The following is a 27,589-nucleotide window of genomic DNA, read 5'->3' on the forward strand; positions in this document are numbered from 1 at the left end:
AACATATGTATATGTATAACTGATTCACTTTGTTATAAAGCAGAAACTAACACACCATTGTGAAGCAATTATACTCCAATAAAGATGTTAAATGGGGGGAAAAAAAAAGAATAACAGGAGTTTTCCCTGCTGCTTTTACCCTCGCGTCTACTCTGTATTTGCATATGTACCTTAACAAAATTTCAAAATATTTCCAGATAAGCGATCTAATTTGATATTAACAATTGACTCGAAGAGTAGAAAGGGTAACCCATGCAGGTGACTTGTCCAATGTTACACGGCTAGTAAGCAAAAAAGTGGGACCAGAACCAAGCTTTGTCACTTTTCAGACCAGGGCTGTGGCCATAAAACAACCAAAAAGGAAGCAAAAGAAGATAACGTGCAACTTAATAGGCAGTATCTACACAAAAGGCAATAAAATAGAGATATCCAAATAAAAATACAAAATAAGATTTATTTTAGGTTGATAGAACTTTGGTTCATGGAATACGGGCACAAGTTCTCTAAATGCTGGCATTTTAGCCTAGAATGTTTGGGCTCTTACATAGAGCAAGTCACCTAGAATTCTGGTACAACAGGACTCAGTTAATATTCTATCATAATTCTCATTAAAATTTAGATGTTCAATAAATGTCGGCTATTAAATCATTAGTGGGAAAGTCTATTTCTGGAAATCTTTTCATCCTTTCCTTAATGAGACTATTTATTTATTTAATTTTGTAGGGAAATGAGAGAAAAGTTAATCATCTAGCAGGTTGAGTACGTAGCTGGGTCCAGTTGTTTCAAAGAGCAGCCGCTAACTAAGGCTACTTATTCATTTAGCTAACATTTTGAAAAGACCTACTATTTAAACACAACTTCTAGATGTGTTTACATTTTCTTTACTAAATTTTTTAATGACTTAATAATTGAGTGCCTTTATAATATTACGCGAATACACGGTTTTAAGTTCAGATGTTATTTACCTAACAAAATGGACAATTTTACGTAAATATTAATTTACATGAAAAGTTAATCAAGTATTTACGGAGTGTTGATCATACTGAAAGCTCCGTGCCTTTCCTGGGGCTTATATCAGAGCACTTCTAGTCTCCATATATTATATATATATATAAATTTTTATTGAAATAAAGTTGATTACTCCACTTATACTTAAACTCATTTTGCTTTGAGTTTAGTCTACCGGGTAGCACTTTCTTTTGGGGGGCAGGGGACTGGGTAAAGGGGGAGAAAGGTTTAAAAATACAAACTAGACGTGCAAAAATTCGTGTACAGGGATCTGCAGTTCGCTATCACCTAATGAAGAGAGGATTGGGTAACAGCTTAAAGTCCACAGAAAGTTTCACTCGTCCGATGGAATGTATGCAACTGTTAACAATTTCCTACATTTGCCCACATTTCCAGTGAACACACGTTATCTTTGCAATCAGGAGAATACAAGAAGCGAAAAAAGCCGGAGAAAGTCGCACTTCGCTTGTCCCACGGGTCCTTCCCGAGCTAGGGGCTTGTTTGCCGGCTCCGGCGAGTTCCCAGCGCCGGCAAACGTGCCCTCGCCCGGGACTTCGGAAGCAGGCCGCCTGGCGCAGCTCGCTGGGCTGGTCGTGGCGGGGCCGCTGGCTGGTGATTCGCTGCGCCAGGAGCAGGGAGCCCCAGGCGGCAGATCCCTACGCGCCAGACCCACGCGCGGGGCACTAGTACTGCGCGCCTGCGCGTCCGCGCGCCCGGTCACGTGATGGGCGCTCCGCGCAAAGCGGGTTAAAAGTCACGACCTCGGAGCGCCCGCGAGCGCCCGGCCAGTCGGCGCGGCGCTCCCTGCGTTCCCTAAACCGGTTCTAAAGGAGGCCGCCCGTCTGTCCTCGACCTCCTCCCGCCCCCTTGGCCCGGCTCAGCTCGAAGCAACGCGCGGAGTCGCCTAGCGCCCCTCCTGGCCGCCAATACAGGCGCGAGAAACTGCGTCTTTCAACTGACAATGAAGCAGTAACCGCGCAGCCAGGCCGCTCCGGGCGAACGAGCGCGAGGCGGGGAGGGGGAGGGGAGAACGGTTGGGCCAAGCCCCGCCCCAGCTCGCGCCCCCATTGGCCAGCACCGCGGTTCTGGGCCCGCCCCCTAACGGACCTGTCGCATTGTGACAGGCGTAGGGGCCAGTTCCTGTTGGGTCGGGGGCGGAGTCAGAGGTAGCCTGAGCTCCGCCCGGACTCCCCAGGACTCCTCCTCCTGCTCCTCACGGCGGGGCGGGCGGCGGGTGTGGGGGGAATGTCATTGCTGCTACGAGTCGTGGTGCCGCCTCCGTCTGCTCCTGCTTTTTCTCTGGCGCCCTCGTCCCGTCGGCTTTCGCCGCTGCCGCAACTGCACTGGGAAGACGGATGGCTAGAGGGGCGCAGGGGCCATCCGAGTTGAGAGAGCGGCGGTCGCGGCCGCTGCTGAGGCGGAGACTCCCCGCCGCCGCCTCCACCCCCCGTCCCCCGGCCTCGCGGCGCTAAGGGCAGGCGCGCGCGGCTCTCTTCCCTCCTCCTCCTCTTTCTTCTTCCTCCTTCTCCTCCTCCTCCTCCTCCTCCTCCTCCTCCTCCGGGTCCCCGCCCAGCACCCCTCGGACCAGGAGGCGGCGGCGGCGGCGGCGGCGGCGCGGAGCAAGACCCGCCGCCGGGGCACAACATGGCGGAGCCCTCGGCCCCGGAGAGCAAGCACAAGTCGTCCCTCAACTCATCCCCGTGGAGCGGCCTCATGGCCCTGGGGAACAGCCGGCACGGCCACCACGGGCCCGGGGCCCAGTGCGCGCACAAGGCGGCGGGCGGCGCGGCACCGAAGCCGGCCCCCGCGGGGCTGTCCGGGGGGTTGTCGCAGCCGGCCGGCTGGCAGTCGCTGCTCTCCTTCACCATCCTCTTCCTGGCCTGGCTCGCTGGCTTCAGCTCGCGCCTCTTCGCCGTCATCCGCTTCGAAAGCATCATCCACGAGTTCGACCCGTGGTAAGTGCCCGCCGCCCCTCCCCCGCCGTGGGCCCGGGACCGGGACCGGCGCCTCCCTCCCCCCCCCCACCGCCCCGCGCTCTGCCCGGACCCGCCACTGGTCCCGAGCTCGGGCGCGCCCCCGCCTGCAAGCGAAGTTTCCCCCGCGCCGCTCGAGGCGGGGCGTCGGGGCCCGAGCGGGACCTTGACTCGGGTCGGGCGAGTCTGCAGACTCCCAGGAGGGCGAACGCTTCTCTTCGTAGCCGCCTCGGCCCGCAGAGTCCGACCCGCCGCGCCGGGCGGCGGACTATCCGCCTCCCCGCCCGCGGCTCTCGCCTGCTCTCAGCTTCTCGCGCGCGTTTTCGGCCGGTTGGGATGGGCTCGCCCAGGGGGTGCCCTGTTGCAGTTGGAGGTGAGTCCAGATGTGCAGGAGTCTCGTCGGCGCAGCCTCGCGGTTGCACGCTTTTACCGCGTTTCTCTTGGCTCTCAGACGGGAAGGGAAAAAGCGAGGGAGTGAGGTGTTGGAGGAAAGGAAATAAGAACCCTAAAAGTGATTTGAAAGCTAGGGACGCTTATTTAATGTTAGATATTTTCAAGAGTGGCTTTTTTTTCAAGTCTTTAAGTGCACTCTGCACCTCACCGGTCCGCAATTATCTTGGGCTACTTTTTAGAGCAGGCTCATTACTCTGTGAGCCAAACTGTCACCCTCAGTATGTTATGCACAATATCCGAAAGCGTTGCAGTAGTTCCTTCATTGGTCTTTGCAGGAAGGTTTGTGGATTAGAGAACAAACAGTACTATAGTGATGGGGAGCGCTGGATTGTAATACTGAAGTTTCACGTGGTATCAGGGACTGACCTGAATGTTTTAGGAAATTACCACATAAAGAGCAGTAGCTAATTTAGCTAACTTAATTCACTGGTCTGTGAATTATTTAGATAGGAAGAGTGCTTTATTTTTTTTTTCCAACTTGACCAACCTGGGTTAAGTTTTCTTTGTTTTTTGTTTTAGCCCTAGTCTATGCCTTTTAAACTGACTTAATTCATCTTCTTGACCCATCACCCTTGAGTTCATCTTACTTCCTTATAATTAGGCCCAACTAAACTTGAGGGTATTTGTCATTGGAAGTACAGAGAGAGAATCTTCTTGAGAGTTACTAAATATATGGATAATAAATATTTGGGGGAGTGAGTTACCCATATATTAAAATACCAATTGAAGTTCTGTTACAGATAGAAAAATTGGTAGTGCATCATCTGTTGAACACCAGAGGGGTCCACTTCTGGAGAATCCAGTTTAGGTAGACAGTTAACAGCTGTGACATGCTTCCATGAAACGTTTCCTTTCCATTTTAGAGGTTTGATTTTTTAAAAAAAAACAACTTCTGTGTTACTTGGAATCACAGAAGAAAATAAATTACTGTGACGCTTATGAACTAGACAGAGTTTTCTTAGTCTTAGCTTTGAAACACATAAGCAAATTAGATAAAAATGAAATTGAAACCAGAAAATGAAAACTGCTAATGTTTTGCTGAACATGTAAAAAGAGAAAGTTGTGTTTTTTCAGTTTACAAGAGCAGAAGTGCATGGTTGACCAAACATTACGGGTAACAAAAATTGTGAATAATATTTCTGGAGAGTATCATTTTTATAAACAGAAGGCTGCATAATGTTTAGTAGTAACATTGAGGCTTAAATTAAGGATTGCAGAAAAATTCACAACTGAATGATGAGATGATTGATATTTTTCCTAATTTTGAAGGAAGATTAGAAATCTGCATCAAGTGAGCCAAAGAGTTTCTACTAAAATTGAGTATTATAATCATGAAAAGTCTTATCGGATTGCTTCACAGAGAAGTTTTTTTTTTTTCAATATGGCAAAAACTTAAAAGTTGATTTCTTCTCTAGTTTCAAGAATATGCTTGGAGAGCATAACCCTTTTTTACTCACACAAAAATCTGTTTGCATCTTTCTGTGCATAAAACACATTTCAGAAACATCCTTTAGTAGAATGAATGACATTCTACATTCGAATTTTAATTCATATACTGTAAAGGTATATAAATCTCTTCAGTCTTAAAGACCTACTTAATGTAGGTTTTCGGCTTGTGTTTATGTTCATAATGTTAGGTAATTCTGATTAGTAGTAAATAGCCTTTTATAAAAAGGAATTGTCCCTATCCTTTATTGTGAATGGAGATTGGCCAGTATAAATCTAATGTCGTAAGTATAATTCAGGTGACTTAATGAGAGAATTTTCAGTCAAAAAAAAAAATCCCGTGTTTGCTCACTTATGTTTTTCTTTTCATGTCTTTCAAAGATCTCAGTTAGGCATCTTATTTTTATAATCCATTCCTGTTGAAAAATTTGAATTTTAAAAGTGGTTTTCCTTCAAAGCTACTAATAGTACCAGCACTTTGATTCTACAAGCATTCTAGCGTTATACTATCTTGGGAGTCTCTCAGATTACTGTTTTAACATGTAGTAGTAACATGAACCTTTAATAATGTTTAAATGTTCCTCTCAGGTTGTGTATCCACAAACCAATTTATTCTGGCTTTCCCTGATCCCTTTTTCTCATGTCTCTGTACTGGATTCACTTCTGAAATCTTTTTAGTGAAAAGTTTACTTTCTCTGTTTGATTGTGAGTTATTTCTGTAAATTTTAACATTAGTACTTAAATTGCGTAAGACTCTAGTTAGCTGCCAAAGGTGACTCATTGTCACAAAGTTATACTTGTTTTTTAAGTTTGTCATTCAAGTTATTTTATAAATCTTACCAGTTGTTATAAGGGTTGGTATGTGATGTTCAATAGTATTTATTGAATTTTAAAGTACACTGCACTTTTTTAGAACTTCGTCGCATTTTTGGTAATGATCTCCACCACTTCACTTTAGTAATTTCCTCCCTTATCAGTTGACTTGATCAGACATGAGGACACAGTTTGAGAATTTGTTGTCTGTACTTGGCAAACATTTGGTTGACCAACTAGTTTAACAGCACCTAATTTTATCTTCTTTTTATCTGGAGCAGAATCTAGTTCCTACTTATTTTTGTTGTAACTATTAATGCTTTCATATTAACCAGGTGCTTTTCCCATAACCATTATCTTGTTAAATTGTGGTAGCTTTTCCCACAGAGACGATGGAAAAGCTCCCTATAAAAGAGTTGCATTTTTCCCTGCCTGCACAGGTTGTAGGGGGTTCTCCTTGGAGCCCTAGAAGGAGACTTCTCTGAGCTTTGAGTTCTGGCTGCAGTTAGCTGTAAAAGGGCAGCAGATGCCTTTTTGCAGGGCAGAAAGCTGCAATTTAGAATTGAAAATTGGGATGCATTTTTTCATAGAAACTATGGTATAAATAGGTTAATTAGTACAAACATGTTTTCAAAGGAGTGATAAACCTTTGGAACATAAGCTGTTTGTAAGTTGGGGACTACTTCCTGTACTTCGAGGTCTCCATGTTTTTCTTCACTTTGCAGATGACAAAAAGAGGCTATTCACCTCAGTTCTGAAGAAGAGAAAATGGGTAACAAAACAAATTTTAGATCAGAAACATCCCTAAATCTTAAAAAGGCACTTTATGGAATCACTAGCAACAGCAGTCCAAATGCACTTCAGAATAGGTACAGTAAGTCCCTACATACGAACCTTCAAGTTGGGAACTTTCAAAGATGGGAACGTGCCCCTGTATGCCAGCTGTTGTACAGTACTACTGTACTTTTCAAGGTACTGTACTGTAAGATTAAAAATGTTTTATTTATTTTTTGTGTTTGTTTTTTATGTATTATTTGTGTGAAAAGTATTATAAACCTATTACAGTACAGTACTATGTAGCTGATTGTGTTAGCTGGGTACCTAGGCTAACTTTGTTGGACTTAGGAACAAATTAGACTTACTTACGTGCTCTTGGAGGAACGAACTTGTTCGTTCATATGTAGGGGACTTATTGTATACTGTCACTGATTTCATTGTAATTTAAAACTTTTCTAGCCTTGAGCTCTTGAGATCATTCTATGTTGTAGGAACACTCAGGGAGGAGGTGAAAGGAGTGCCTTGAGCTGCTGGGTTGGATGATGGGATTGGACCTCATCCCATTGGGTGAGTGTGGTGGCTCCTATAGGTAGTAATCCTGGGTTTCCTGAGGCATGTCCTGGGGGAGTTAGGCTCTGTCAGCAACCACTTTGGAACTTTTTCTTGCTTTAGAGTATTCATACGTTGAGGGCTAACTTGAATAATACTGCACATGACATACTGCCATGAGTAGTTTGCATAAAGACAACATTGGTCGTAGAAACTTAGAATAAGGATTGCATTATAGGCTCTGACACAGTTATTATGAATATGAGGAAACTTACTAGTCTGCCTATGATCTGTCTCTGATTTTTATGCTCTCAATAAGTTTTGGGTGCTTTGGGGTATGAGAGAAAATGTTAAAAGTTCTCTTCATCGTGATATCTTATTAATCAGTGCATATGTGCTCTCAGAAATACCGGAAAGATTAATATTATCCAGTGACTGAATCATATTTTTTTCCTCAATTTGTTTACTTTGCAAACTTAGTGCTATTAGAGAAAGACAATATTGCAGTTAACTTCAATTATAAAGCACCCTACAATTCAGTAGACCTGTATAATGCTAATTGTTATGAAAATTTTCAAGCATACAAAAAAGTTGAAAGATTTTTACAATGAACACTCATACTGAACATGTAGATTCTACGGTTAGTATTTACTTTATTTGCTTTATCGTATCTTTTTATCTGTCCATTACTGTTTTTAAATCTTACTTGTAGGATACCGATAGTGTACTGTAATGTAATGAATGTTATCTTTGTTCCTCAACTCCATGATAAAGAGGAGCTCTTATTTCTGGGTAGCACTTACTTTCTATAATACTTGAATATAATGAGTATAAATACTGTTTATATATCGTCTTTGATTGGAGTGCAGGTTAGAACCAGATTCAATCATCCTAGGTTTTGGTTAGTAACTTACCTAACCTACATCATAAGTCATTGCATTAGCCCAAGTCTGTTAAATGACTGTTGAATCTGGTGTCTCAGGAGAAACTCTGAAGTTATTAGAAAGATATTGATGTTGGTTTTATTAGATTTAGTTTATGTGGAACTCCTAAACTTTTGAATTATTAGAAGCCTTTTATTGGTCAGCCTGTTGCTTACTATGATGAGTCTTATGCTCTTTCTTTGCCATGTTTTATCCACATGGAATGCTTAATGGAGTTTTCGGGGGTTTTTTGTTTTTTTTGCGGTACGCGGGCCTCTCACTGTTGTGGCCTCTCCCGTTGCGGAGCACAGGCTCCGGACGCATAGGCTCAGCGGCCATGGCTCACGGGCGCAGCTGCTCTGCGGCATGTGGGATCTTCCCTGACCGGGGCACGAACCCGTGTCCCCTGCATTGGCAGGCGGACTCTCAACCACTGCGCCACCCGGGAAGCCCTGCTTAATGGAGTTTTATGTATGATTGCAAAAGTGGCTTCTGTCAGTCCCTACAATAAATAGGAAGATAGGAAAACATTTCAAATAATGTAGGACCCACAACTATACTATATGGGCAAATTAATACTGTTGAAAGGAAAAAAATGTAAATGGTTAACCTGCTACTCCATCTTCACTCCTTTATTTGCTTTACCTTATTCGGGTGGACATTTTTTGTTTTTAAACCTCTTACTCTTTTCTGAGAAGGTTTCTGTGTCCTTACTTTACCTTTTTCTTACATGAATAATTTCCAGGGATTTAGAAATTGATAGAAAGTGTCAATACCATAAGATTAAAAAAAAATGGTTGTTAGGTCAGGGTTGGAAGAAATAGGAGCAACTGCTCGAGGCTCTCATGTTTTAGTATTGATAAATGTACATTAACTGGCATTTGTAGACATTCCAGGAAACCTAACTACTATTTGGAGCTTTATTTCTTTGGAAAAGTGCTTTCATAGTTTTAAATGAAAGACATTTAAACATATTTTCGAGTATAACCTGTATGTAAGTTGGTGTCTTTATGTTGGAGAAGTTTGTACTATTTTTAGGAAAACAAATTTCTAGAAAATTGTGACTGGTACTTGACCATATCATCTGTGACTTTTTTTCTTTCTTTGGAACTTAGTGTTGCAGGGTAACTTTAACATGTGTTCTAAATAGTGGTAGATACTTAGTTTTTTACCTTGTCTTATAACTTGATTTTAGATCCTAGAATTGAAGAGATCAGGTAACATCTTTTATTTCTGTAGATAAAAAATATTTCAATTCAGTATTCCTCTCAAGGATTGAATAATACAGGTCCACCTGTTCTCCAAAATCTATGTCTCCGCCTGTTCTACAAAATCTATGTCCTTTTTATTGCATTCTCTGCCTCCAAGGCAGGCTTAAATGAACGTGTCCTCCATTTAATTTAATGTTTTTTAATCAGCGGCCCTGATTTAAGTCTTAACACATTGACCTATCAAAATGCCCTGGGCACAGTCCCTGCTCAAGCTAACCAGACTCATTAGTTGGATGATGGCTAATTACTTTGTTTGTTTTGATGTAGGGAAGAGAGAAGAGTTGATGGTGGCTTAAAGTTGTTATACCTGAATGACTAGGGAATTTTCAGAGACGGGCTTTTAAGGGAATAGCTGAATGAGAGGGAAAGATGATTGAATCCAACTGAATGTTGTTTTCATTTACATTTGTCCGTAAAAAGTTCAGAGTAATGAGGTTGGAAATATTAAGCCATTTGAGTTAGAGAATTATGGGGTGGAAGTTAAACTTTTGGAGTAGACTCAGAATTCTATAGAGTAAAGGACTTTTAGAGTATATGTTGGTTGGATTGGCTTGTTTTCTGGGTGAAGAAGCTGATTGCCAGAGTGGTGAAGTACTTTTTCTAAGGTGGTGCAGTTGTGGCTTGGCTAGATTCTTTTCTGTTTTCTTTGCATCTGTGTTTGCATTAGAGGAAGTTTTTGAGAAGTTGTTTGAAAATTGTTACTTCAGAAGATGAGGGGAAGTTAGTGTCTACCATTCACTTTATTTATTTTTTTAGAGATAACTTTATTTAAAAAGTATTTATTTATTTGGCTGCATCAGGTCTTAGGTCATCAAATCCGTGGTGTGTGGGATCTTTGGTTGTGGCATGCGAACTCTTAGTTGTCATGTGGGATCTAGTTCCCTGACCAGGGATCGAACCCAGGCACCCTGCATTGGGAGCGAGGAGTATTAGCCAATGGACCACCAGGGAAGTCCCTACCGTTCACTTTATTCTTTTTTTTTTTTTTTTTTTGCGGTACATGGGCCTCTCTCTGTTGTGGCCTCTCCCGTTGCGGAGCACAGGCTCCAGATGCGCAGGCTCAGCGGCCATGGCTCACGGGCCCAGCCGCTCTGTGGCATGTGGGGCCCAGACCGGGGCACGAACCCGTGTCCAGACCGGGGCAGACCGGGGCACGAACCCAGACCGGGGCACGAACCCGTGTCCCCTGCATCGGCAGGCGGACTCTCAACCACTGCGCCACCAGGGAAGCCCCCTACCGTTCACTTTAAATTGACAGTGTGGGAGATGTTGGCAATTCAAGTTTAGTCATGGAAACAGCTTTTGTGTGAAGTTTGGCTTCTTTAGAACTAGTGATTTTAAAAACTGCATCAGTTATCTGTAATTTCCATAACTTAATAATTTCCATAGTTTAAATTTTCAAACTTTTATTTTTGGACCTTTTTTTCCTTCATTCTTAATTTTTCTTTATTCTTATCCCAAGGGAAATACTAATGCATAAAAACATAAAGAAATTTTGTTTCTCTTAGTAAAGTATTAGCGATTTGCTGATAACCAAGTTGGTAATGTTTCTTTTGGGGTTTCCTTTTAATATCTTTTTCATGCCTTAAAGGTTTATTAGCTATTCTCAGGTAAAGATTTTTCTTCATACTATGGGTGTTCTGTTCTTTAATATTATCTAGCAAACTCTCCAACCTGCAAATGACTTCAAGTGAATTTGATTTTTAAACTTAAATTATTGGACTTCTCTTTCTATAGATAGATGGATAGATAATATTACAGCACATACTGTTTTCTGTACTATTTAAAAAATTAAAATATATTCATTCATAATTAATTTCTAAAGTGCCAGTATATGCGCAGCTGAAATTATTGTTTGTTGCTGGCCAGATGGGTGGAGTTGGTGAAAAGAATCATGCTTGGAAACTCACTTGTGACCATAATGCTTTTTTTTTTTTTTTATTGAGGTAGAGTCGACATATAACATTAGTTTCAGATATACAACATAATGACTTAATATTTGTATACATTTTGAAATGATCACCGGGGTAAGTCTAGTTAACATCTATCACCTTAACATAGTTACCCCCAATTTTTTTTTCTTGTGATGAGAACTTTTTAGATCTACTCTCTTAAGCAGTTCATTCTTACTCTTATAACACTCGTAACTCCTGTAAAGAAAAATACACCCTATTTAAGAAGTTTTTATTGTTAAACTAAATTATACGATCTTACTTGTGTAATCCACAGGAAAAATAATGGAATACAGAGTTATTGGAAGGTAGCACTCTTGTAGTTTTTGAGTTATTCTTTGAAAATGTCTTAAATATTTACATAAATGAGAAAAGAAATGTATTCTACAGAGGCTTTTTATTATCAGTGAGAAGATGTTCAGTTTCAGCCTTTAAAAATTTTTTTCACTTATGGTGAAATATAACACATTCTGAAAAGTATTTAAACCTAATATACAGTGTAATTATAAAATAAACACCCATGTGACCATCACTCATGTAATCAAGAAAATTGCCATGACCTCAGAATTCTTGGTGTGTGCTTTCTCAATCCATCCCCTTCCACGCCACACACTTTACAATAATTACATTCTTGCTTTTTCCCCTAGGTGGTATAATTCTGAGTGCATTCCTAAGTAATATAATTTAGTTTTACCTATTTAAAAACTTTAGAGGGGCTTCCCTGGTGGCGCAGTGGTTGAGAGTCCGCCTGCCGATGCAGGGGACACAGGTTCGTGCCCCGGTCCGGGAAGATCCCACATGCCGCGGAGCGGCTGGACCCGTGAGCCATGGCCACTGAGCCTGTGCTCCGCAATGAGAGAGGCCACAACAGTGAGAGGCCCGCGTATCACAAAAAAAAAAAAAAAAAAAAAAAAACTTTAGAAAAACGCACTTGTGACTTTTGTGTCTTGCTTTTTTTGCTCATCATTGTTTTTAAGATTCATCTTCACTGATCAAGGGTTGTTGAGTGTATGTGGATAATAAGGTTTAGCAATAATTTCATTAACCAGGCTTCTCACTCACCGAGGAGGTTGCCTGCTCTTTTGCAGCAGGAAGGAAGTATCTGTTAGAAAGAGAAAGCATCCTTGTCTTCACTTGAGATAAAAAGATTGTCTTCATGGTTGAACACTGAGCTCTAGTCAACCTTGTCTCTAGATAACCTTGACAAGTTTTTTAAAGGTACTAACTGGCCAGAGAGATGTAATCTTTCAACAGACACAGACTGCAAAGAAGAGGGTTGTTGGGGGGAGGAGACATCACTTTCAAGAGCCAAATGATAATCAAGTAATCATAAATGCAAAATTACTGGATTTTAAACTGAAGCTTTTACCAACTGTTGTTCGTTTTAAAGAATATATATTAAAATTTATGCAAGGAAAAGAGTTGTTGTAGTTAGTTCTTGAAAGAAAGAAGGAAAGAGAATGTTGAAAGGGGATCTGAACTATAGGAATTTAGGAAAACCCTAAGACTGGACTGTTTAATGTATTGGTATTTTTGTAGAGGATTATTGACCCTGGGTTGTGTGTGATTTTGTTTGTGTTGATATCATGGGCTCCTGAATAGCTTTCGTTTCTCTGAATGTTGTTTTTCTGGTTGCTTTCTTCCAATCTTCCTTGGCCACCACTTCTGTTCTTTTCCCACATTGTTACCGACCTGGGTTCTTCAATCAGTAGAAATTGATACAAGGCCTCTTTAATCAGTAGATACGGGTTCAAGGCCAGACCCAGATGAGGAATTCAGGCAAGACTTTACTGGGACTCGTGCTGCAGCAGGAGGGAGCAAAAATAAGTAACGGGATCCCTTGCTTGCTCCCTGAGCGGGAGCTTGCTCCTTCTTGCTCCCCGAGCTGGTCCCTTTGGGGTGACGGTAGGGGTGATTGGTGGGTCGGGCCAGAGGGGTGGCTTAGGGGGTCTTCCTACCCCCTTGGTGATGCTGTGTGCAGGGATCATTCGCAGTACCTGATTTTGGTCCTGGCACCTCAGAAAGGGCAGTTGGGTTTTGGCTGTTTTGTATCATGTTGTTCATAATTGGCCCCAACTGAGTATGCACACGTTATTTTTAGTCCTTTTCAGTTTCTTTGTATTCTGTTGCTCCAGGAGATGTTTGTCCAGGTGCAAGCACTGCAATAAAGGGTCCCAGGTCCCAGCCTGTCTCAATATCTTTATCTCTATTGATTTAGTAGTTGTCTTAGTCTTCAGGAAGAATAGGAGAGGTATGATAGTAGTAGGATCCTTTCAGAAACTGTCTTGAGGGGATAAAAAGTTGTATTCAAAGAATGGTAAAAGGTCATTGATCTTTAGGTAGGAACTTAGAATCTATTAGGATATGAGAATTCGTCATTATATATTAGCAAGTGATTTAAAGATACTATTGGAAACGTGATTCCAGCTTATGAGCTTTTAATTAGAAAGCAGTTCTTAAGTGAAATAAACATGAATGCTTCTAATGCATTTCTGTCTATTGGTCAGAATGATTTTGATGAAATTGGTTGGTATTTTTCTGCTGTGCATTACTATGGAACCCATGCTACTTGAATGGATAACCGTCGATTTCGTTTGTGAACAAATAAAAGACTGTATGGTTAATTCATTATTAGTTGAAGAAGAATTTAAATCTAGGACTGTCTTTCTTCAAACTTCCAATGTAGTCAATCAATATTTCTAAAGAATTCAAACTTAAAATTTAAATCAAGTATCATAAGGAAGATATACTTATTACGCTTTCTCCCCCAAATCCACATGCCAGAGAGAAACTTTGAATTAGGCTCTGTTTGGATAATGGTCCAACTTAATGATTTACGCTATTTTAACACCGCTAGTATTCCTCTTGTGTGACTTCTTCAGGGAAGTAGGGATATTTTTCTGAAATGTATTAACTATTAGGAAACATGCCCAGCATACTTCTTTCAGAAATAATAATCCAGTATAGCTTATCTGCTTTACGTGAAGTATAGGTACAAGTTTTATTAATCCCAGTATAAAGTAGACTTACTTCAGTTAAATTTTATGACTGTTCATTTAACTAAATAGGCCAGAGCCATTTTGAAGATTTTAACACGTGTAATGTAAAAACACTCAAGGAGACTAAGTTATTATTCGTTCTTTGCCTAAATTGGCGTTCTTTGCCTAAATTGGCGAGATACTGTTGTGGTGATATGGTGCTCATTTCCCCCTCTAATGAATGATAATAACAACAATTTATTGTTACTGTTACTATAGAAAGACAAACGGAAGATCCTTAAGAAAATTTTCTTCCCAGAATAACTACATTATATTGGGAACTTAGTGAGTGTTCAATTTATATTAACATGGATCCTTTATCCTTAATGATAACCACATTTTATGTTTTGGTGATGATAGTAATAGTACAGGAAGTGCTTATCGTGTAATACCTTGATAAACCTTGGACTTGACTGTGCTGTCAGGAAAATCATATGTGTAGTTGGGATGTTGTGATTTTTAATAGGAAGTACATATTTGGTCTAAATCCCCCTTGGAGTTTCCTAAATGTTGAGAGCTTCAAAGGTGTCTTTTGTTATGTTAATGCGTGACTTTTGGAAAGCCCCTGGGTCACCTACGGATGGGAGATGGTTGCCAGTGGAGCCAACCCCAGTTAGAGGGTTGGAGATTTCAGTCCCACCCCCTGACCTCTGGGGAGGGGAGAGGAGCTGGAGGTGATTTAATCACTGGAATCACCAGTGGCTAATAATTTAATCAATCATGACTATGTAATGGAGTCTCCATAAAAACCAAAAGGATCAGAGTTTGGAGAGCTTCTTGGTTGGTGAGCATGTGGAGATTGAGAGAGAGTGGTGGGTTCGGAGAGGGCATGGAAGCTTCGCACCCCTTCCCACATACCATCTCTTCCATCTGGCTGTTCCTGAGTTCTACCCTTTTATAATAAACCGGTGATGTACTTAACAAAATATTTCTTTGAATTTTGTGAGCTAGTATATTAATCCAACCCAAGGGGTTCTTGGACCTCCCATCTGTAGCCAGTTGGTTAGAAGCACAGGTGACAACGTGAACTTCTGATTGGCATCTGAAGTTGATGGGGTGCACAGTCTTGCAGGACTGAGCCCTTAACCTGTGGAATCTGATGCTCTCTCCAGGTAGATAGTGTCAGTTGAATTGTAGAAAATGCAGATGGTGTCAGAGAATTGCTTGGTGGTGTTGAAAAACACCACCCACCCCCAGCCCCTACACACACACTGGAATTGCTATGGTGAACCTCTTATAGTGAACATCAAAATCTTGCTCTCAATAAAAGTGTCATTTTAATCTTAAGAAGGAAAGAGTTGAAGAAAGGAGGTGATAATGCTTATAGAAGTAGTTTATGTGAGCATCAGTGATTGCCATCAGCAATTGAGAGATGGCTAGTTGGATAGATGGATACCTTAGGAAGAACTTTAAGGGAGGGAGATTTTAGTTACAGAAGTATTTCTTCCAAATACAAACAACTCTTGAGTAAAAGCTCTGTCTCAAGTTTTAACTCACTAGTTAAGGAACATTGAATAAGAAAAGACAGACAAGTTAATATCCAATAACTATATGAATGATAAAAGTTCCAGTGTTGTTAACTTTTGAGATGATAAATGAAAAAAGATATCAGCAACCAAAGTAAAATTCACAAGCTGGTGTTTTGTTTGAACATGAGAAATAATATCTTGATGTGGAAGAATAGAAATGATCATTGTATACAGAGGCACTAGTTAGAATATACTAAATCATACAAATGATGAGTTTGGGTGGGATTAGATTAATGATCCATTTAGTTTCTTGGCTCTTAACTTTATGATAATAGGTAATTTATATGGAAATTAAGCAACATTTTAGGAAGCCATCCCAGCTCTGATCTCATTTAAACTTTACCATAAGAGGTTAAAGGATACTAAATAAAAATACTCACTAGGGATGAAATAAGTTGCTTGTCTCCATTAAAGTGTCTGCAGTGGAAATAGTTTTGTCTATGTCTAGTCATTGGGAGGATCATTGAATATTGTAGATCTTAAGAGTTAAGTAAACCAAGATATATATTTATCTTCTTTTACTATGGATTGAGCTCTAACAAAATGACTAATCAGCTCTTTAATTATACTATTATTCCATGTAATAATAGCAGCATTCCTGTGAGTCCTAAACCTGATGTGCTGTAATGATCTCACAAGATGTTTTTGCTTAAAAATGTTTTTTTTTAGCCTTCATCCATTAGTGTGCCTTTAAAAAAAATCTGTTATAGTGAGTAGGGTTTGTTGAATAAATTGACAATTAAACTATTGAATATGTTAAATTTAAAAATTTAATAAACTTGCTTCATGGAAGTTTAATTTCAATCTTAGTATTTTTATTCTAGTTAGCTAAAGAAGACTTTTGTTTTAATATGCTAAGCAGCTTTCTGACACTTGAAAGAATAGGATAATGAAACAATGTACAGCAGATGAACTGTAATCTTAAAACTGTAAAAGGACTTCCCTGGTGGTGCAGTGGTTAAGAATCTGCCTGCCAGTGCAGGGGACACAGGTTCGATCCCTGGTCCGGGAAGATTCCACGTGCTGTGGAGCAACTAAGCCCATGTGCCACAACTACTGAGGCCTGTGTGCCTAGAGGCCATGCTCCGCTACAAGAGAAGCCACTTCAATGAGAAGCCTGTGCACCACAACGAAGAGCTACCCCCACTCACAGCAACTAGAGAAAGCCCGCGCTCAGCAACAAAGACCCAACGCAGCCAAAAATAAATAAATAAATTAATTAATTAAAAAAAACAACTGTGTAAAGCCCAGTCATTTGTTCAAAGTAGAAAAATGAACTTGAGGCGCAACTAAAATCTTTTTAAATATAAGGATTTTTTTTTTTTTTTTTTTTTGCGGCACGCGGGCCTCTCACTGCTGTGGCCTCTCCCATTGCGGAGCACAGGCTCCGGACGCACAGGCTCAGCGGCCATGGCTCACGGGCCCAGCCGCTCCGCGGCATGCGGGATCTTCCTGGACCGAGGCACGAACCCGTGTCCCCTGCATTGGCAGGCGGACTCTCAACCACTGCGCCACCAGGGAAGCCCAAGGATATTTTTTGAAGGTTGTTAAAAATGAGTCAGTCACTTCATTAGAAAGGGAGGTCTTTTCTAAGATACTTTATTTTGGTTGTTAAAATAATTTACTGCATTTAAATGAAGTATCTGATATAAACAATTTAAAACAACAACAAAAAAAGATTTTCCTTCTGAAATAATCATTTAGACTTTTAAAAAGTGTGTAATAAGTTTTGGATGTCATAATTGTGCGATATGAATTGGCCACAATATTATAAATAAAATTTTTGTAAATCAAACTATATTGAGAATGCAACTTGCATATAAAAGAATGTATCAATATATACCCATATATGTAATTATGAACATAATGATAAACACCTGTGAAACCCTTACCTAACTATAGAAATAAAACATTATCAATTTCACATCTGTTCATGTTCCTTCTCTAGCCTATCCTCCTGGTTTTCCTCTTAGCACTAGGAAACAATCATCCTGAGTTCTATTTAACATTTCCTTTGGGGGAAAAAAAAAAAACAGTTCATGTATGTATTTCTAGACAGTATATTCCTAAGTTTTGCTTTGTTTGGAGCTTTAAAAAATAGTATCCTACATATAAGCTTCTCTGACTTGCATTTTTACATTTTCTAGTTGATTAACATTTGGGTTTCCTGTTTTTTGTTTTTATGAATAAATAATGCTACTGTGAACATTAAAAACTATATATTCTGATGCATATGTGTACATGTTTGCTAGGGTACATACCTGGGGGGGGGGGCGCTGCTAGGACTGCCCTCACAGCATGGTGGCTGGGTTCTAAGAAAGAGTGGCCCGAGAGAGGAAGTTGCCAGGCCAATCTCTGAGTCAAGGGAGAAGATGCATATACCAGTAGGGACAATTGTTTCGGGCCATCTTAGGACACTGGCTACCACAGTGTATTTATCATTTTTATCTCCTCTTCTGTAAAATATCTGTTATGTCTTTGGTCCGTTTTTTTACTGGGTTGTTTTGTATTTTGGTGTGTGAGGGGGAGGTGATACTAAGTCGAGGTTAAAATTGTTGCAAATCTTGCTGCATTTTGTGGCTTATTGGTCCTTAAGCAGTCCTGTGAGATAGATATTTTATTACCCCCATTTTACAGATGAGAAGAGTCAGTACTGCTTAGTGTGTTAAGAAAGTAGGCCTTGAAGTCAGCCAGCCTCAGGGGATATTTTTGGTATAAAGAATAGCATATGCGGGCTTCCCTGGTGGCGCAGTGGTTGAGGGTCCGCCTGCCGATGCAGGGGACACGGGTTCGTGCCCCGGTCCGGGAGGATCCCACATGCCGCGGAGCGGCTGGGCCCGTGAGCCATGGCCGCTCAGCCTGCGCATCCAGAGCCTGTGCTCTGCAACGGGAGAGGCCACAACAGTGAGAGGCCCGCGTACAGCAAAAAAAAAAAAAAAAAAAAAAAGAATAGCATATGCAAACATGTACAATTATGAAATGGCATGATGAAATGACATCAATCTGCTTGTTACACCTCCCCCCCCAAAAAAAAAAGATTGACGCTTGGAAAAATTTACAGGTTTTTAAAATTCATTTATGGTCAATTATAATGTTTTAGATAAAGTTTGGCTTCTGTTAGGATACAGGCCTGGTGGTGCCAGAGTGATGGAGCTGGAACCAGTACATTCAGGTCCAAGTTCTCTAGTCTTGCTGCCTTCCCCAGTCCTCACTTTTCTTCCTCTAAATTATTCAGTTGGATCATTCATTCACGATCTGCCAGTACATTTCAGACACTTGTGTTGATAGCCAAACTAGTTCTGCACTCAGTCTCTCACTTTAAGGGTTTGCTGGAGTTCTCAGAACACAGTGGAAAGGAATTGGCTGATATTGGAGATTTCCTTGACTAACCCTACTTAAAAAGTTTATCATGAAAATTAAGATTCATAAGTGTTGTGGTAAGAATGTTTAATAATAATTCTAATAAAGCTATTCACAATATTCAAATATTTGCCATAAGTACTTTAAAAAGAACACTGTAGGCACGCATCAAGCGCAGCTGAGTTGCTTTAAAACTGAAAATGCCACAGAGCAATTCTGAATTCTACAATGTAAGACTTCGAATAAAATGAGGCAACTTTCTCTCATGCCTGAGCAAATGCACAGTATACAGAAATAAACTTGTAGACACTTCTTCCCAACCCTCAAATTTAGGGAAATTGTTCTTTGTACAAGTACAGTTTCTGATCATTACAGTTCTATATGTTGAAGACAGACACCTCAGTACAGCTCCCCAGTGTAAAAGCAATGCTTCAGGCAGCATGACTTATTTTCATGTCACTTCAGGTTTCTTGGGTCCAAGATTCAAAGGCGGAAATGAAAGTGATAATAGTAGTTGTACGTAACTGGAGGGATTTTTGACCTATAGTGGAATTCAGAGCATCTTTGGACTGTGAGGCAGAAGTGTTTTTTTCCACCAGTGATACCAGCATCACAAGGCTGAGCCTCTCATTCATTTTTATTTTTCCCAGCCCCATATTCTTCCAATTCCAGTGTCCTGCATGAGAATTAGTTACCCTTCCTCAAGAAGTAAACTGACATATAACATTTGCTATAATGTTCCCATGATAAAGTATAGGTGTCAGGTAATTTGGCAAAAAGTGTAAAGCTAGATTCCACCAGATTGAGTATAGTACAACACCATTTGTAGAAAAGAGGGAAAAAATTAAGTTCATTTAAAATTCAATAAATGCATTTGTAACATTTGTAATTCTCAGAATAAACACATTTTAAAAATAAGAGTATACCAAAAACATTCTATTCTCTGAGGAGTTCAATACATGTTATTAGTTTATAGAAATTAATAAAATTACCTTTGATATGTGAAGGATACTAAAACTTTCTTATAGTTCACTATTTCCTAGCACCTCTTCCTCAAGCCTGAAATGTGGGTCAAAAGGGAGGAGAAAATTGAATCACTCTCCCTTTATTCTTTCATAACTGCTTGAGTATGTTTGCTGACACTTTGTTTGGAAATGGGGTGACTAAAACTAGGTAAACTGGATCACTTTTTCCCCCCTCTGGAATGTAGAATGAACTTCATACCTAGAAGAGAACATAGAAATTGTTTGTTAGAGTACTTACCCAAAGTGTATTCTGCAGAACACATATCCCAGGAATTGTAGTTCAAAACTAAATAACCTATGATAATTTAAATTTGGAAAAAACTGAATACCCCATACACTTATTTAACAATGCATGTTAAAATCTGAGAAGTTCTTGAACACAGTATTGATTTTATTTAATACAGTGTTTACATGTTTAATTTAGGAATCACTGTAGCTTTTTAATTAGTGTTCAGTGCAATGCAGTTTGGGAAAGACTGATCTAGTTGCTTTATTTGATAGATGAGGAACCTGAGGCCTAATGATACTAAGTGACTCTCTCAAAGTCACAGAGCTATAACTAGGACTGACAGGCTTGCAGGTTTGAAAGAATTACTGCATTGTGACCATCGAGTATATCCACATTATAATGGGAGCGTATATATTTTTTCATAAGTAAACAAGTATCTGCTCATTTATACCATCACCCCGATTTGTCTTGGTGACTAAGTTGAGTATTTTGACACCCAGCTCTTCAGTACTTGGAAATTTGTCAGATTTTAACATTGCAATATAGCTTATGAATACGCCTTCCCTTAGGTCTTAAAAATTAAGATGTCCAGAGAAGGCCTGTATACATTGCTTATTTTGAGTAGCCGTTTTATTTTAGTTTATCTCTTGGTATTGCTTTCTCCCTGAATGTTTGCTTAGCTTTTGAATTTATTAGTTGACCAAAACCACTTTGGTTCTTTAATCACAGCAAATTGTGGGTCATGGGATATTACTACTATAGATAGTGCTTGTTAGTTGGAAATCTTATTTCTATAGTATATGAATATGTGTCTTGACTTAAATATATGTATTATAATACATATTTATATATCAAATGCTTATTAGCTGGAAATCTTATTTATATAGTATATTACATAATGATTATATAATGGCAATGTTAGAAATATCTAATAACAATAAATAAATGTAAATCAACATGTTTATATATATAACATTTGTTGGAGATCTTGTTGCAATTATATATGAATGTGTGCCTGACTAAAATGTGTATTACACATACACGTAGGGAGAAAGAATACATGAAGGCGTGTGCATCTGCCTTTCGTGTAGGTTTTTTTAGATTTCAGTCTGTATTGCATTTAACTGAGCAAAAAGTATCATTGGATAATTTTAATTTATCAAATACACTCTTTTATATGTGATCCTAGAAATTTTTTTTAGATTTTTTAAATGGCATTAAGATACTTATTTTGATATAATTTTTTGGTGCCAGCTTCTCATCATTTTTTCTTTTTTTCAGTTTATTAAGTGTCCTTTATAAAGCACAACATACTCCTGTTTCACATGGATACTTAAGAAAACTGATAGCTCTCATTGCCAGTTAAGGCAGAAGTTGAGAGAGAACTAAAATATGGATATATGTTTGAAAGTAGTTTTGCTCTGTGTGTTCTTGGGAGATCTGATATCTTTTTCATTTGTAATGCATTTCACCTTAAGTGGGATGGTACAGAGAAGTTCTGCAGGACATTTCCAGCTTTTGAACAACCCTTGTTTTTTTTCCATGTGTTGCTCAGGAGTAGAGAAACAGGTAGTTTGTCCATCTGATACATACAGCATGCTCTCTGCTTATGGAATACCTCGAGTCAAAATGACCCACTCATCAGCTGTAAGAGCCAGGGAGGTTAGTGAGAGTTCTCTTATGACCCAGTAGCAACTGCTTTTACATAAATGAGTCATGATTTGATGGTGTGGTAGTGGTCAGTCTGCATTTGTGGGTCTTTTCAAACTTCAGAATTGACCTAGTAATAATAAAATAGTAAAAAATGACTTCTTTGAGGCTTCCCTGGTGGCGCAGTGATTGAGAGTCCGCCTGCCGATGCAGGGGACACGGGTTCGTGCCCCGGTCCGGGAAGATCCTACATGCCACGGAGCGGCTGGGCCCATGAGCCATGGCCGCTGAGCCTGCGCATCCGGAGCCTGTGCTCCACAACGGGAGAGGCCACAACAGTGAGAGGCCCGCGTACTGCAAAAAAAAAAAAAAAAAAGGAAAAAAACAATGACTTCTTTATTCTGTATCATTAGTAATCCTTTGAAATTTTATTGTTTTGCTGTTGTTACTTAAATATTGGTATGAATCTCTATAATCGTATTAGGCTTGAATATATCCTCACATATGAGTTTCCATAGTTATAAAATTGGCTGTGTGTTTAATATGATTATATAAACAGTGTTTATATGTATCACATGGTAGGATTGGATTTAGATTGTTCATTTTAATAGTGTTAGTAAATTGGGGTTTTTTTCCTCTCATGTACTTATTTATTAGCATGTCATTGTGGCATGCTTTTGTTTTTGATCCTGCCACTAGATGGCAGGAATAATAAAAGGTAGATTGAAATGCCAGCTTGAGCTGATGCTTTGTACTCTTCGCTTGCCTTGGTTGTTTTCTGTTCCCTTTAGTGTGAATTTTGGGTATATATGTAGTCTCCTAACTAGTGGGATTTATGTAAATCTGGTACCTTGTGTAGCCTGAAAGTTCTTAGACAAGGTAAAGAGAAGGAACAGAAAACCTTTAATCCTGGATGTAATCATTGGTGTTCTAACACTTTGGTTTTCACTTTTATTATCTCTGTGAAATTCTGTTCCTTTCCTTTATTTCTCGATTCTCTTATGCTTACATTTGGCATCCATAATTGATCATTTCTGTTGGTGGCACTGGTTGCCTTCTCATTTACGAGGTGAATACGTGTTAACCCAGCCAATTTTGTAAAATCTTATGCTACACTTTGCAAAAAAAACCTCTTAGAATTATAATTGACTGTGAATCTTTTCACAGAATGACTTATTTTTGAAAGAGCTTATCTATTGATAGTCTTTGAAGAATAGAGTGGTGGACAGAGTTTGGGCGGTTGGGATGTAGCTTCCATGATTATGTTAACGTTATATAAAATTTTTGTCTTACTACTGGACTCACACCAGAGACTCTCCTTGTTGGCATTATGAAGTACTAAGCAGCCATGTTGGAGAAGTCCATGTGGCAAGGAACTGCAGACAGACCCTTATGAGGCTCCAGAGAACTGCCAGCAAGAAACCAGGGTCCTCAAGGAAATGAATTCTGCCAGCAATCTAAGTGAGCTTGGAAGTGAATTATTTCCCTAACTGAGTCCAAATGAGAGTCCAACCCTGGTAACCCCTTGATTGCAGCCTTGTGAGACACTAAGCAGGGGATCCAGTTAAGCTGTGCCTGGACTCTTGACCCCTGAAACCATGAGATAATGATACATGTTGTTTTAAGCCATCGAGTTTGTTGTAATTTGTTACACAGCCATAGAAAACGAATACAAATACCCTTAAAAAAACCTTTCCCATCTCTGAATGTTACCTATTTGCCAGGTGCTGTGGATACAATGGTGTGAACCCAGATAGACATGATTCTAGTCTAGTGGGGGAGACAGATTTGAAACAGTTTAGAATGGCAAATGCTGTGAAGATGCATACCACAAGAGCATCTAACAGACTTAATGAAACACCAAGTATCTCTTTAGGACTTACTCAACTTTTTAAAATATTCTTCCTAGGTTGCTTTTCTCTCTCTCTTTTTAGTATATTCTTGCCATCACAAAAATTGATCTAGCTTTATTTTCTATTAGCATTATGAAAACTATGTTATAGCCTTATTAATTATTGCCTCAAATGGAACCAACCCATATGTTCTTCAATAGGAGAATGAGTTGTAGTATTCATAAAATGGAATACTACTCAGCAAGAAAAAAGGAACAAACTGCTCCTACAAGAATAAATATCAGAAACATTATGTTGAGTGAAAGAAGCCAGACACCTATAGAGAATAAAATATCCATTTATATGAAATCTGAGAACAAGCAAAATTAATCTGTGATGAAAGCACTCAGAAAGTGGGAGGGGGAAATGACTTTAAAGGTGATGTGGGAACTTTCTGCAGTGATGGTTTTGGGTGATAGTTATGGTTGATGAGATTATACAATTGTCAGAACTCATTGAATCAAACATAACATCAGTGTATTTTAATGCATTAAATTATACTTCAGATTTTAAAAATGAAAAAAATGTCAGATGTTCTTTAGAATCCTGTGTGTTCTATTCTCTGATTGTATTTGCTTGTTGACTATCCCTCCTGTAAGATTGTCAAAGATTGTCAGCTTCCTAAGGTCAGGGACCAAGTTTGCCTCTGGTTCTTAGTTAGAATTGTGTACTTGTATGCATAATGCCCAGGCTTATTGGCTCTGAGTGAAAAGTTATTTGTGAACTATAGTTTATTCATAAGTTGGTATCCATGTTTCATGGTTGCATTTTTTCAAGAAAAATATTTGTATTATTTCAGAATCTTGTATTCAGTGTTTTTTCTTTATGTAGCTTCTAGTTTTTTCTTTTCTAGGATGCACAAAAGACATCTGTTTTAAGTGTTGGTAGAGTAATCTCGCACCAACTACATCTTTGCCAACCACAGTTTGAGATAGCACGGTGCTTTATTTATATACCAAAATTTAAAAATCAGATCTTTTTTGTAAATGTGAAGTTTATTATATTCCTCTTAAACAAATGAAAACTAAATATTCTTTTTTCTCCTCTTTCTGCCACCTCTCTTTAATTTTTTGAGATGGAGCAAAGAATGGAGACACTATTGTTTTACTGTTTTGATACAAAAAGCCCTTAAGCACCACAGTAATTTGAAAAAGAACCAGGTGGTTACATAGCACTTTGCCTAACTGGTGCTATCCCTTGTGGTCATGGTGTTATTTTTTTCCCTGATGAAAATAACAGTAAATTTTAAACGATTCTTAATGGCTGAGTCAGAAACTTGAATAAGTATACTCTTGATTTCCCAAAACTGGTAGATCACAGGTGTAGTTTTTCTGAACTCTTGAAGAAGATAACTCAGAGTAGGTTTTTCAGTGCTGGAAAGAAATGACTTTATATTGTGACTTATATGTTGGGGGTCTTCTAAAAATAAATTCAAAATTCTGCAAAATTTTTATGCACATTCTTCTGGTGAGAGAATCCATATTTTCATCAAGATTCTCAGAGGCTCTCATCCAGAAGGATTAAAACCCCGCCTTTCCCTCCTTTTTTTATGAGGTTTTTTTTCATTGCCAGGTGATGGTTTTGCCAACTTTTCAGAAACATAACCAGCTCTAAGTTGGCAAGAAATTACTCTGTATTGAGTGTTCACCTGTACTGAACACTGTGAAAGTGTAGTATTTTATATGTCTGGTGGTTCCCTTCATTTCTTCATTGTTTTTACTGTTTTTCTTACCTTTTAAAATGGTTGCACAACTAAATCATAATTACTGGGTTCCACAGACTGTCCTCTTTGCTTCTGCATTCCAAACCATCCAGATATAGGTGTAAGAATGATGAAAAAGAAATACTTCTATTAGTAAACCTGATTTTTGTTAGGGAATCTCTGGTCAGAAATGCTTGTTCTCAATTATAACAACAGTTTTTTGCGGGAAAATATATATTTCTTGGCAAGATGTTCAGGAATGTCAAAATCTAAATCTGTGGCTACATGCATGTTCTGTCACTTGTTAATTTAGTCTGTCCTGACTCTCCTGTTTCTAATCTTGTTACTCTTATCCTTGAGGTGGTACCTAGCTATAATAACCTATAAAATAGCATGATTCTTGCAAAAAATTAATTAGGATAAGTTTCATATTTTAAGAAAATTCATGTTAGAGTTAACTGCATTTTGATATCTGTATTCTATCTTAGTTCAAAAACATTGTCATATTGATATACGTTCAATCAAAATTTAATTTGATTGAGGAAATGACATTTTTTATCCTTTCTGTTGAGTTATGTTACTCATGCCTCTCCTATTTGGCTTTGACTGCTGGGAAATGAAGTCAGATTTAAAGTTGAACTTGTAGGCCCTTATGACTTACATTTTGGTATGTTTTTACCTAGTCTTGAATTTTTTAATCTATATTTCTCATGTCTTTTATCTTTCTATGTTACTTTTAGTTTATTATGTATTTTTGTGGAACAAAAAGGTGATAAGTTAAGGCGTCTTACAGATCTTAGAACTTGGAAAAGCATTGCGTTTTCCCCCCCCACCCCATAGACTTTGATTGCATATCTGAATTATAGTAGAGCAAATGCTTTTAGTACTAAATGGTACCTTCAATGTTCAAATTACCTAACATATTTACTGTGTGATAACTATTGAATATGTGCCAGGCACTGTACCAAGTGTTTGGAATATATACGGAGGTCTCTGTTGTAATGGAACATATTTTCTGGCAAGCAAAATGTAAGCAAATAAAAAGAAAAAATAAAGTAACATGCTACCTAGTGTCCAGGATGTGGCTGTGGGCCTACCACTTCAGAGAGGGAAGTGAATGAGGCCCTTTTGAGGTGATATTTGAGCTAAGACCAGGATGACAAGGAGTTAGCTAGCCCTGTGAAGATCTGAATTAAGACCATCTCTCCAAGCAAGAACAAGTTTGGCATGCTGAAGGAAAATAAGGCCCCTATGGCCAGGATATAATGAGAAAGGATATAATGTAGATAGGGATAGGATAAGGCCAGATCAAGTACGGAGATTGGTAATTGTGGGAGTTAAACCCTTATTCAGATGAATTTAAAAAATAAGTGGAGCAGAAGTTAATTTGGCTGTAGCAGATGTTTTTCATTTCTGTATATAATACTGAATGGTTTTGTGGGTGATACAAAGGATGGATGAAAGACTTTAGAGGCCAGAACATGAAGAGGGACCGAAATAGCATTGACTATGGAGTGTTCAGACAATGAAAATTTGATTAACCCAGTTACACTATTTTTATTTCCTTCTACCTGAATGGTATATTTCTATAGAAAGAATAGTTTACCTTACAGTGGGAGTTAAAACATTTTACACAACTCATAACTTCACACTAGCATTAAATCACCTTACCCAGGTGACATTCGTGGGAAAATGTTTTAAAATTGGATCATATATAAAATGTTCAGAGGTGCTTTAACATTTATTGAACTTGCTATATGCTGGGTGCTTGGTGGTAGGGGTAGGAAGATCTATTCATTCATCTTTGCCTAGAAACCAAATTGTGTGACGCCTGGCTTTGCTATTCATTAGTTGAGTGGCTTTGAGCAAAGTTAACCTCTTTGCATTTGATTTCTCGTCTGTAAATTGGGAATGACAATAGTGCTCGTCTCAGTAAGTTACCATAAAGATTAAATGAACTAATACAAATAAAAGTACTTAGAACAGTATATAATTCATA

General features: G+C 39.1%; 1 protein-coding gene across 1 annotated transcript in view; it reads left to right on the top strand.

Annotated features, from left to right (window-relative positions):
* The first annotated feature begins 2,237 nt into the window (after positions 1-2,237).
* Positions 2,238-27,589, top strand: part of STT3B (STT3 oligosaccharyltransferase complex catalytic subunit B) — a 98,102-nt gene continuing 72,750 nt past the window's right edge. Inside the window, exon 1 of the mRNA XM_060022089.1 lies at positions 2,238-2,963. Within this exon, the coding sequence (XP_059878072.1) occupies positions 2,653-2,963 (311 nt within the window). The 5' untranslated portion in view covers positions 2,238-2,652. The remainder of the gene's footprint in view (positions 2,964-27,589) is intronic.

This window comes from Delphinus delphis, chromosome 10 (genome assembly GCF_949987515.2).
Source record: "Delphinus delphis chromosome 10, mDelDel1.2, whole genome shotgun sequence".
Lineage (NCBI taxonomy): Eukaryota > Metazoa > Chordata > Mammalia > Artiodactyla > Delphinidae > Delphinus > Delphinus delphis.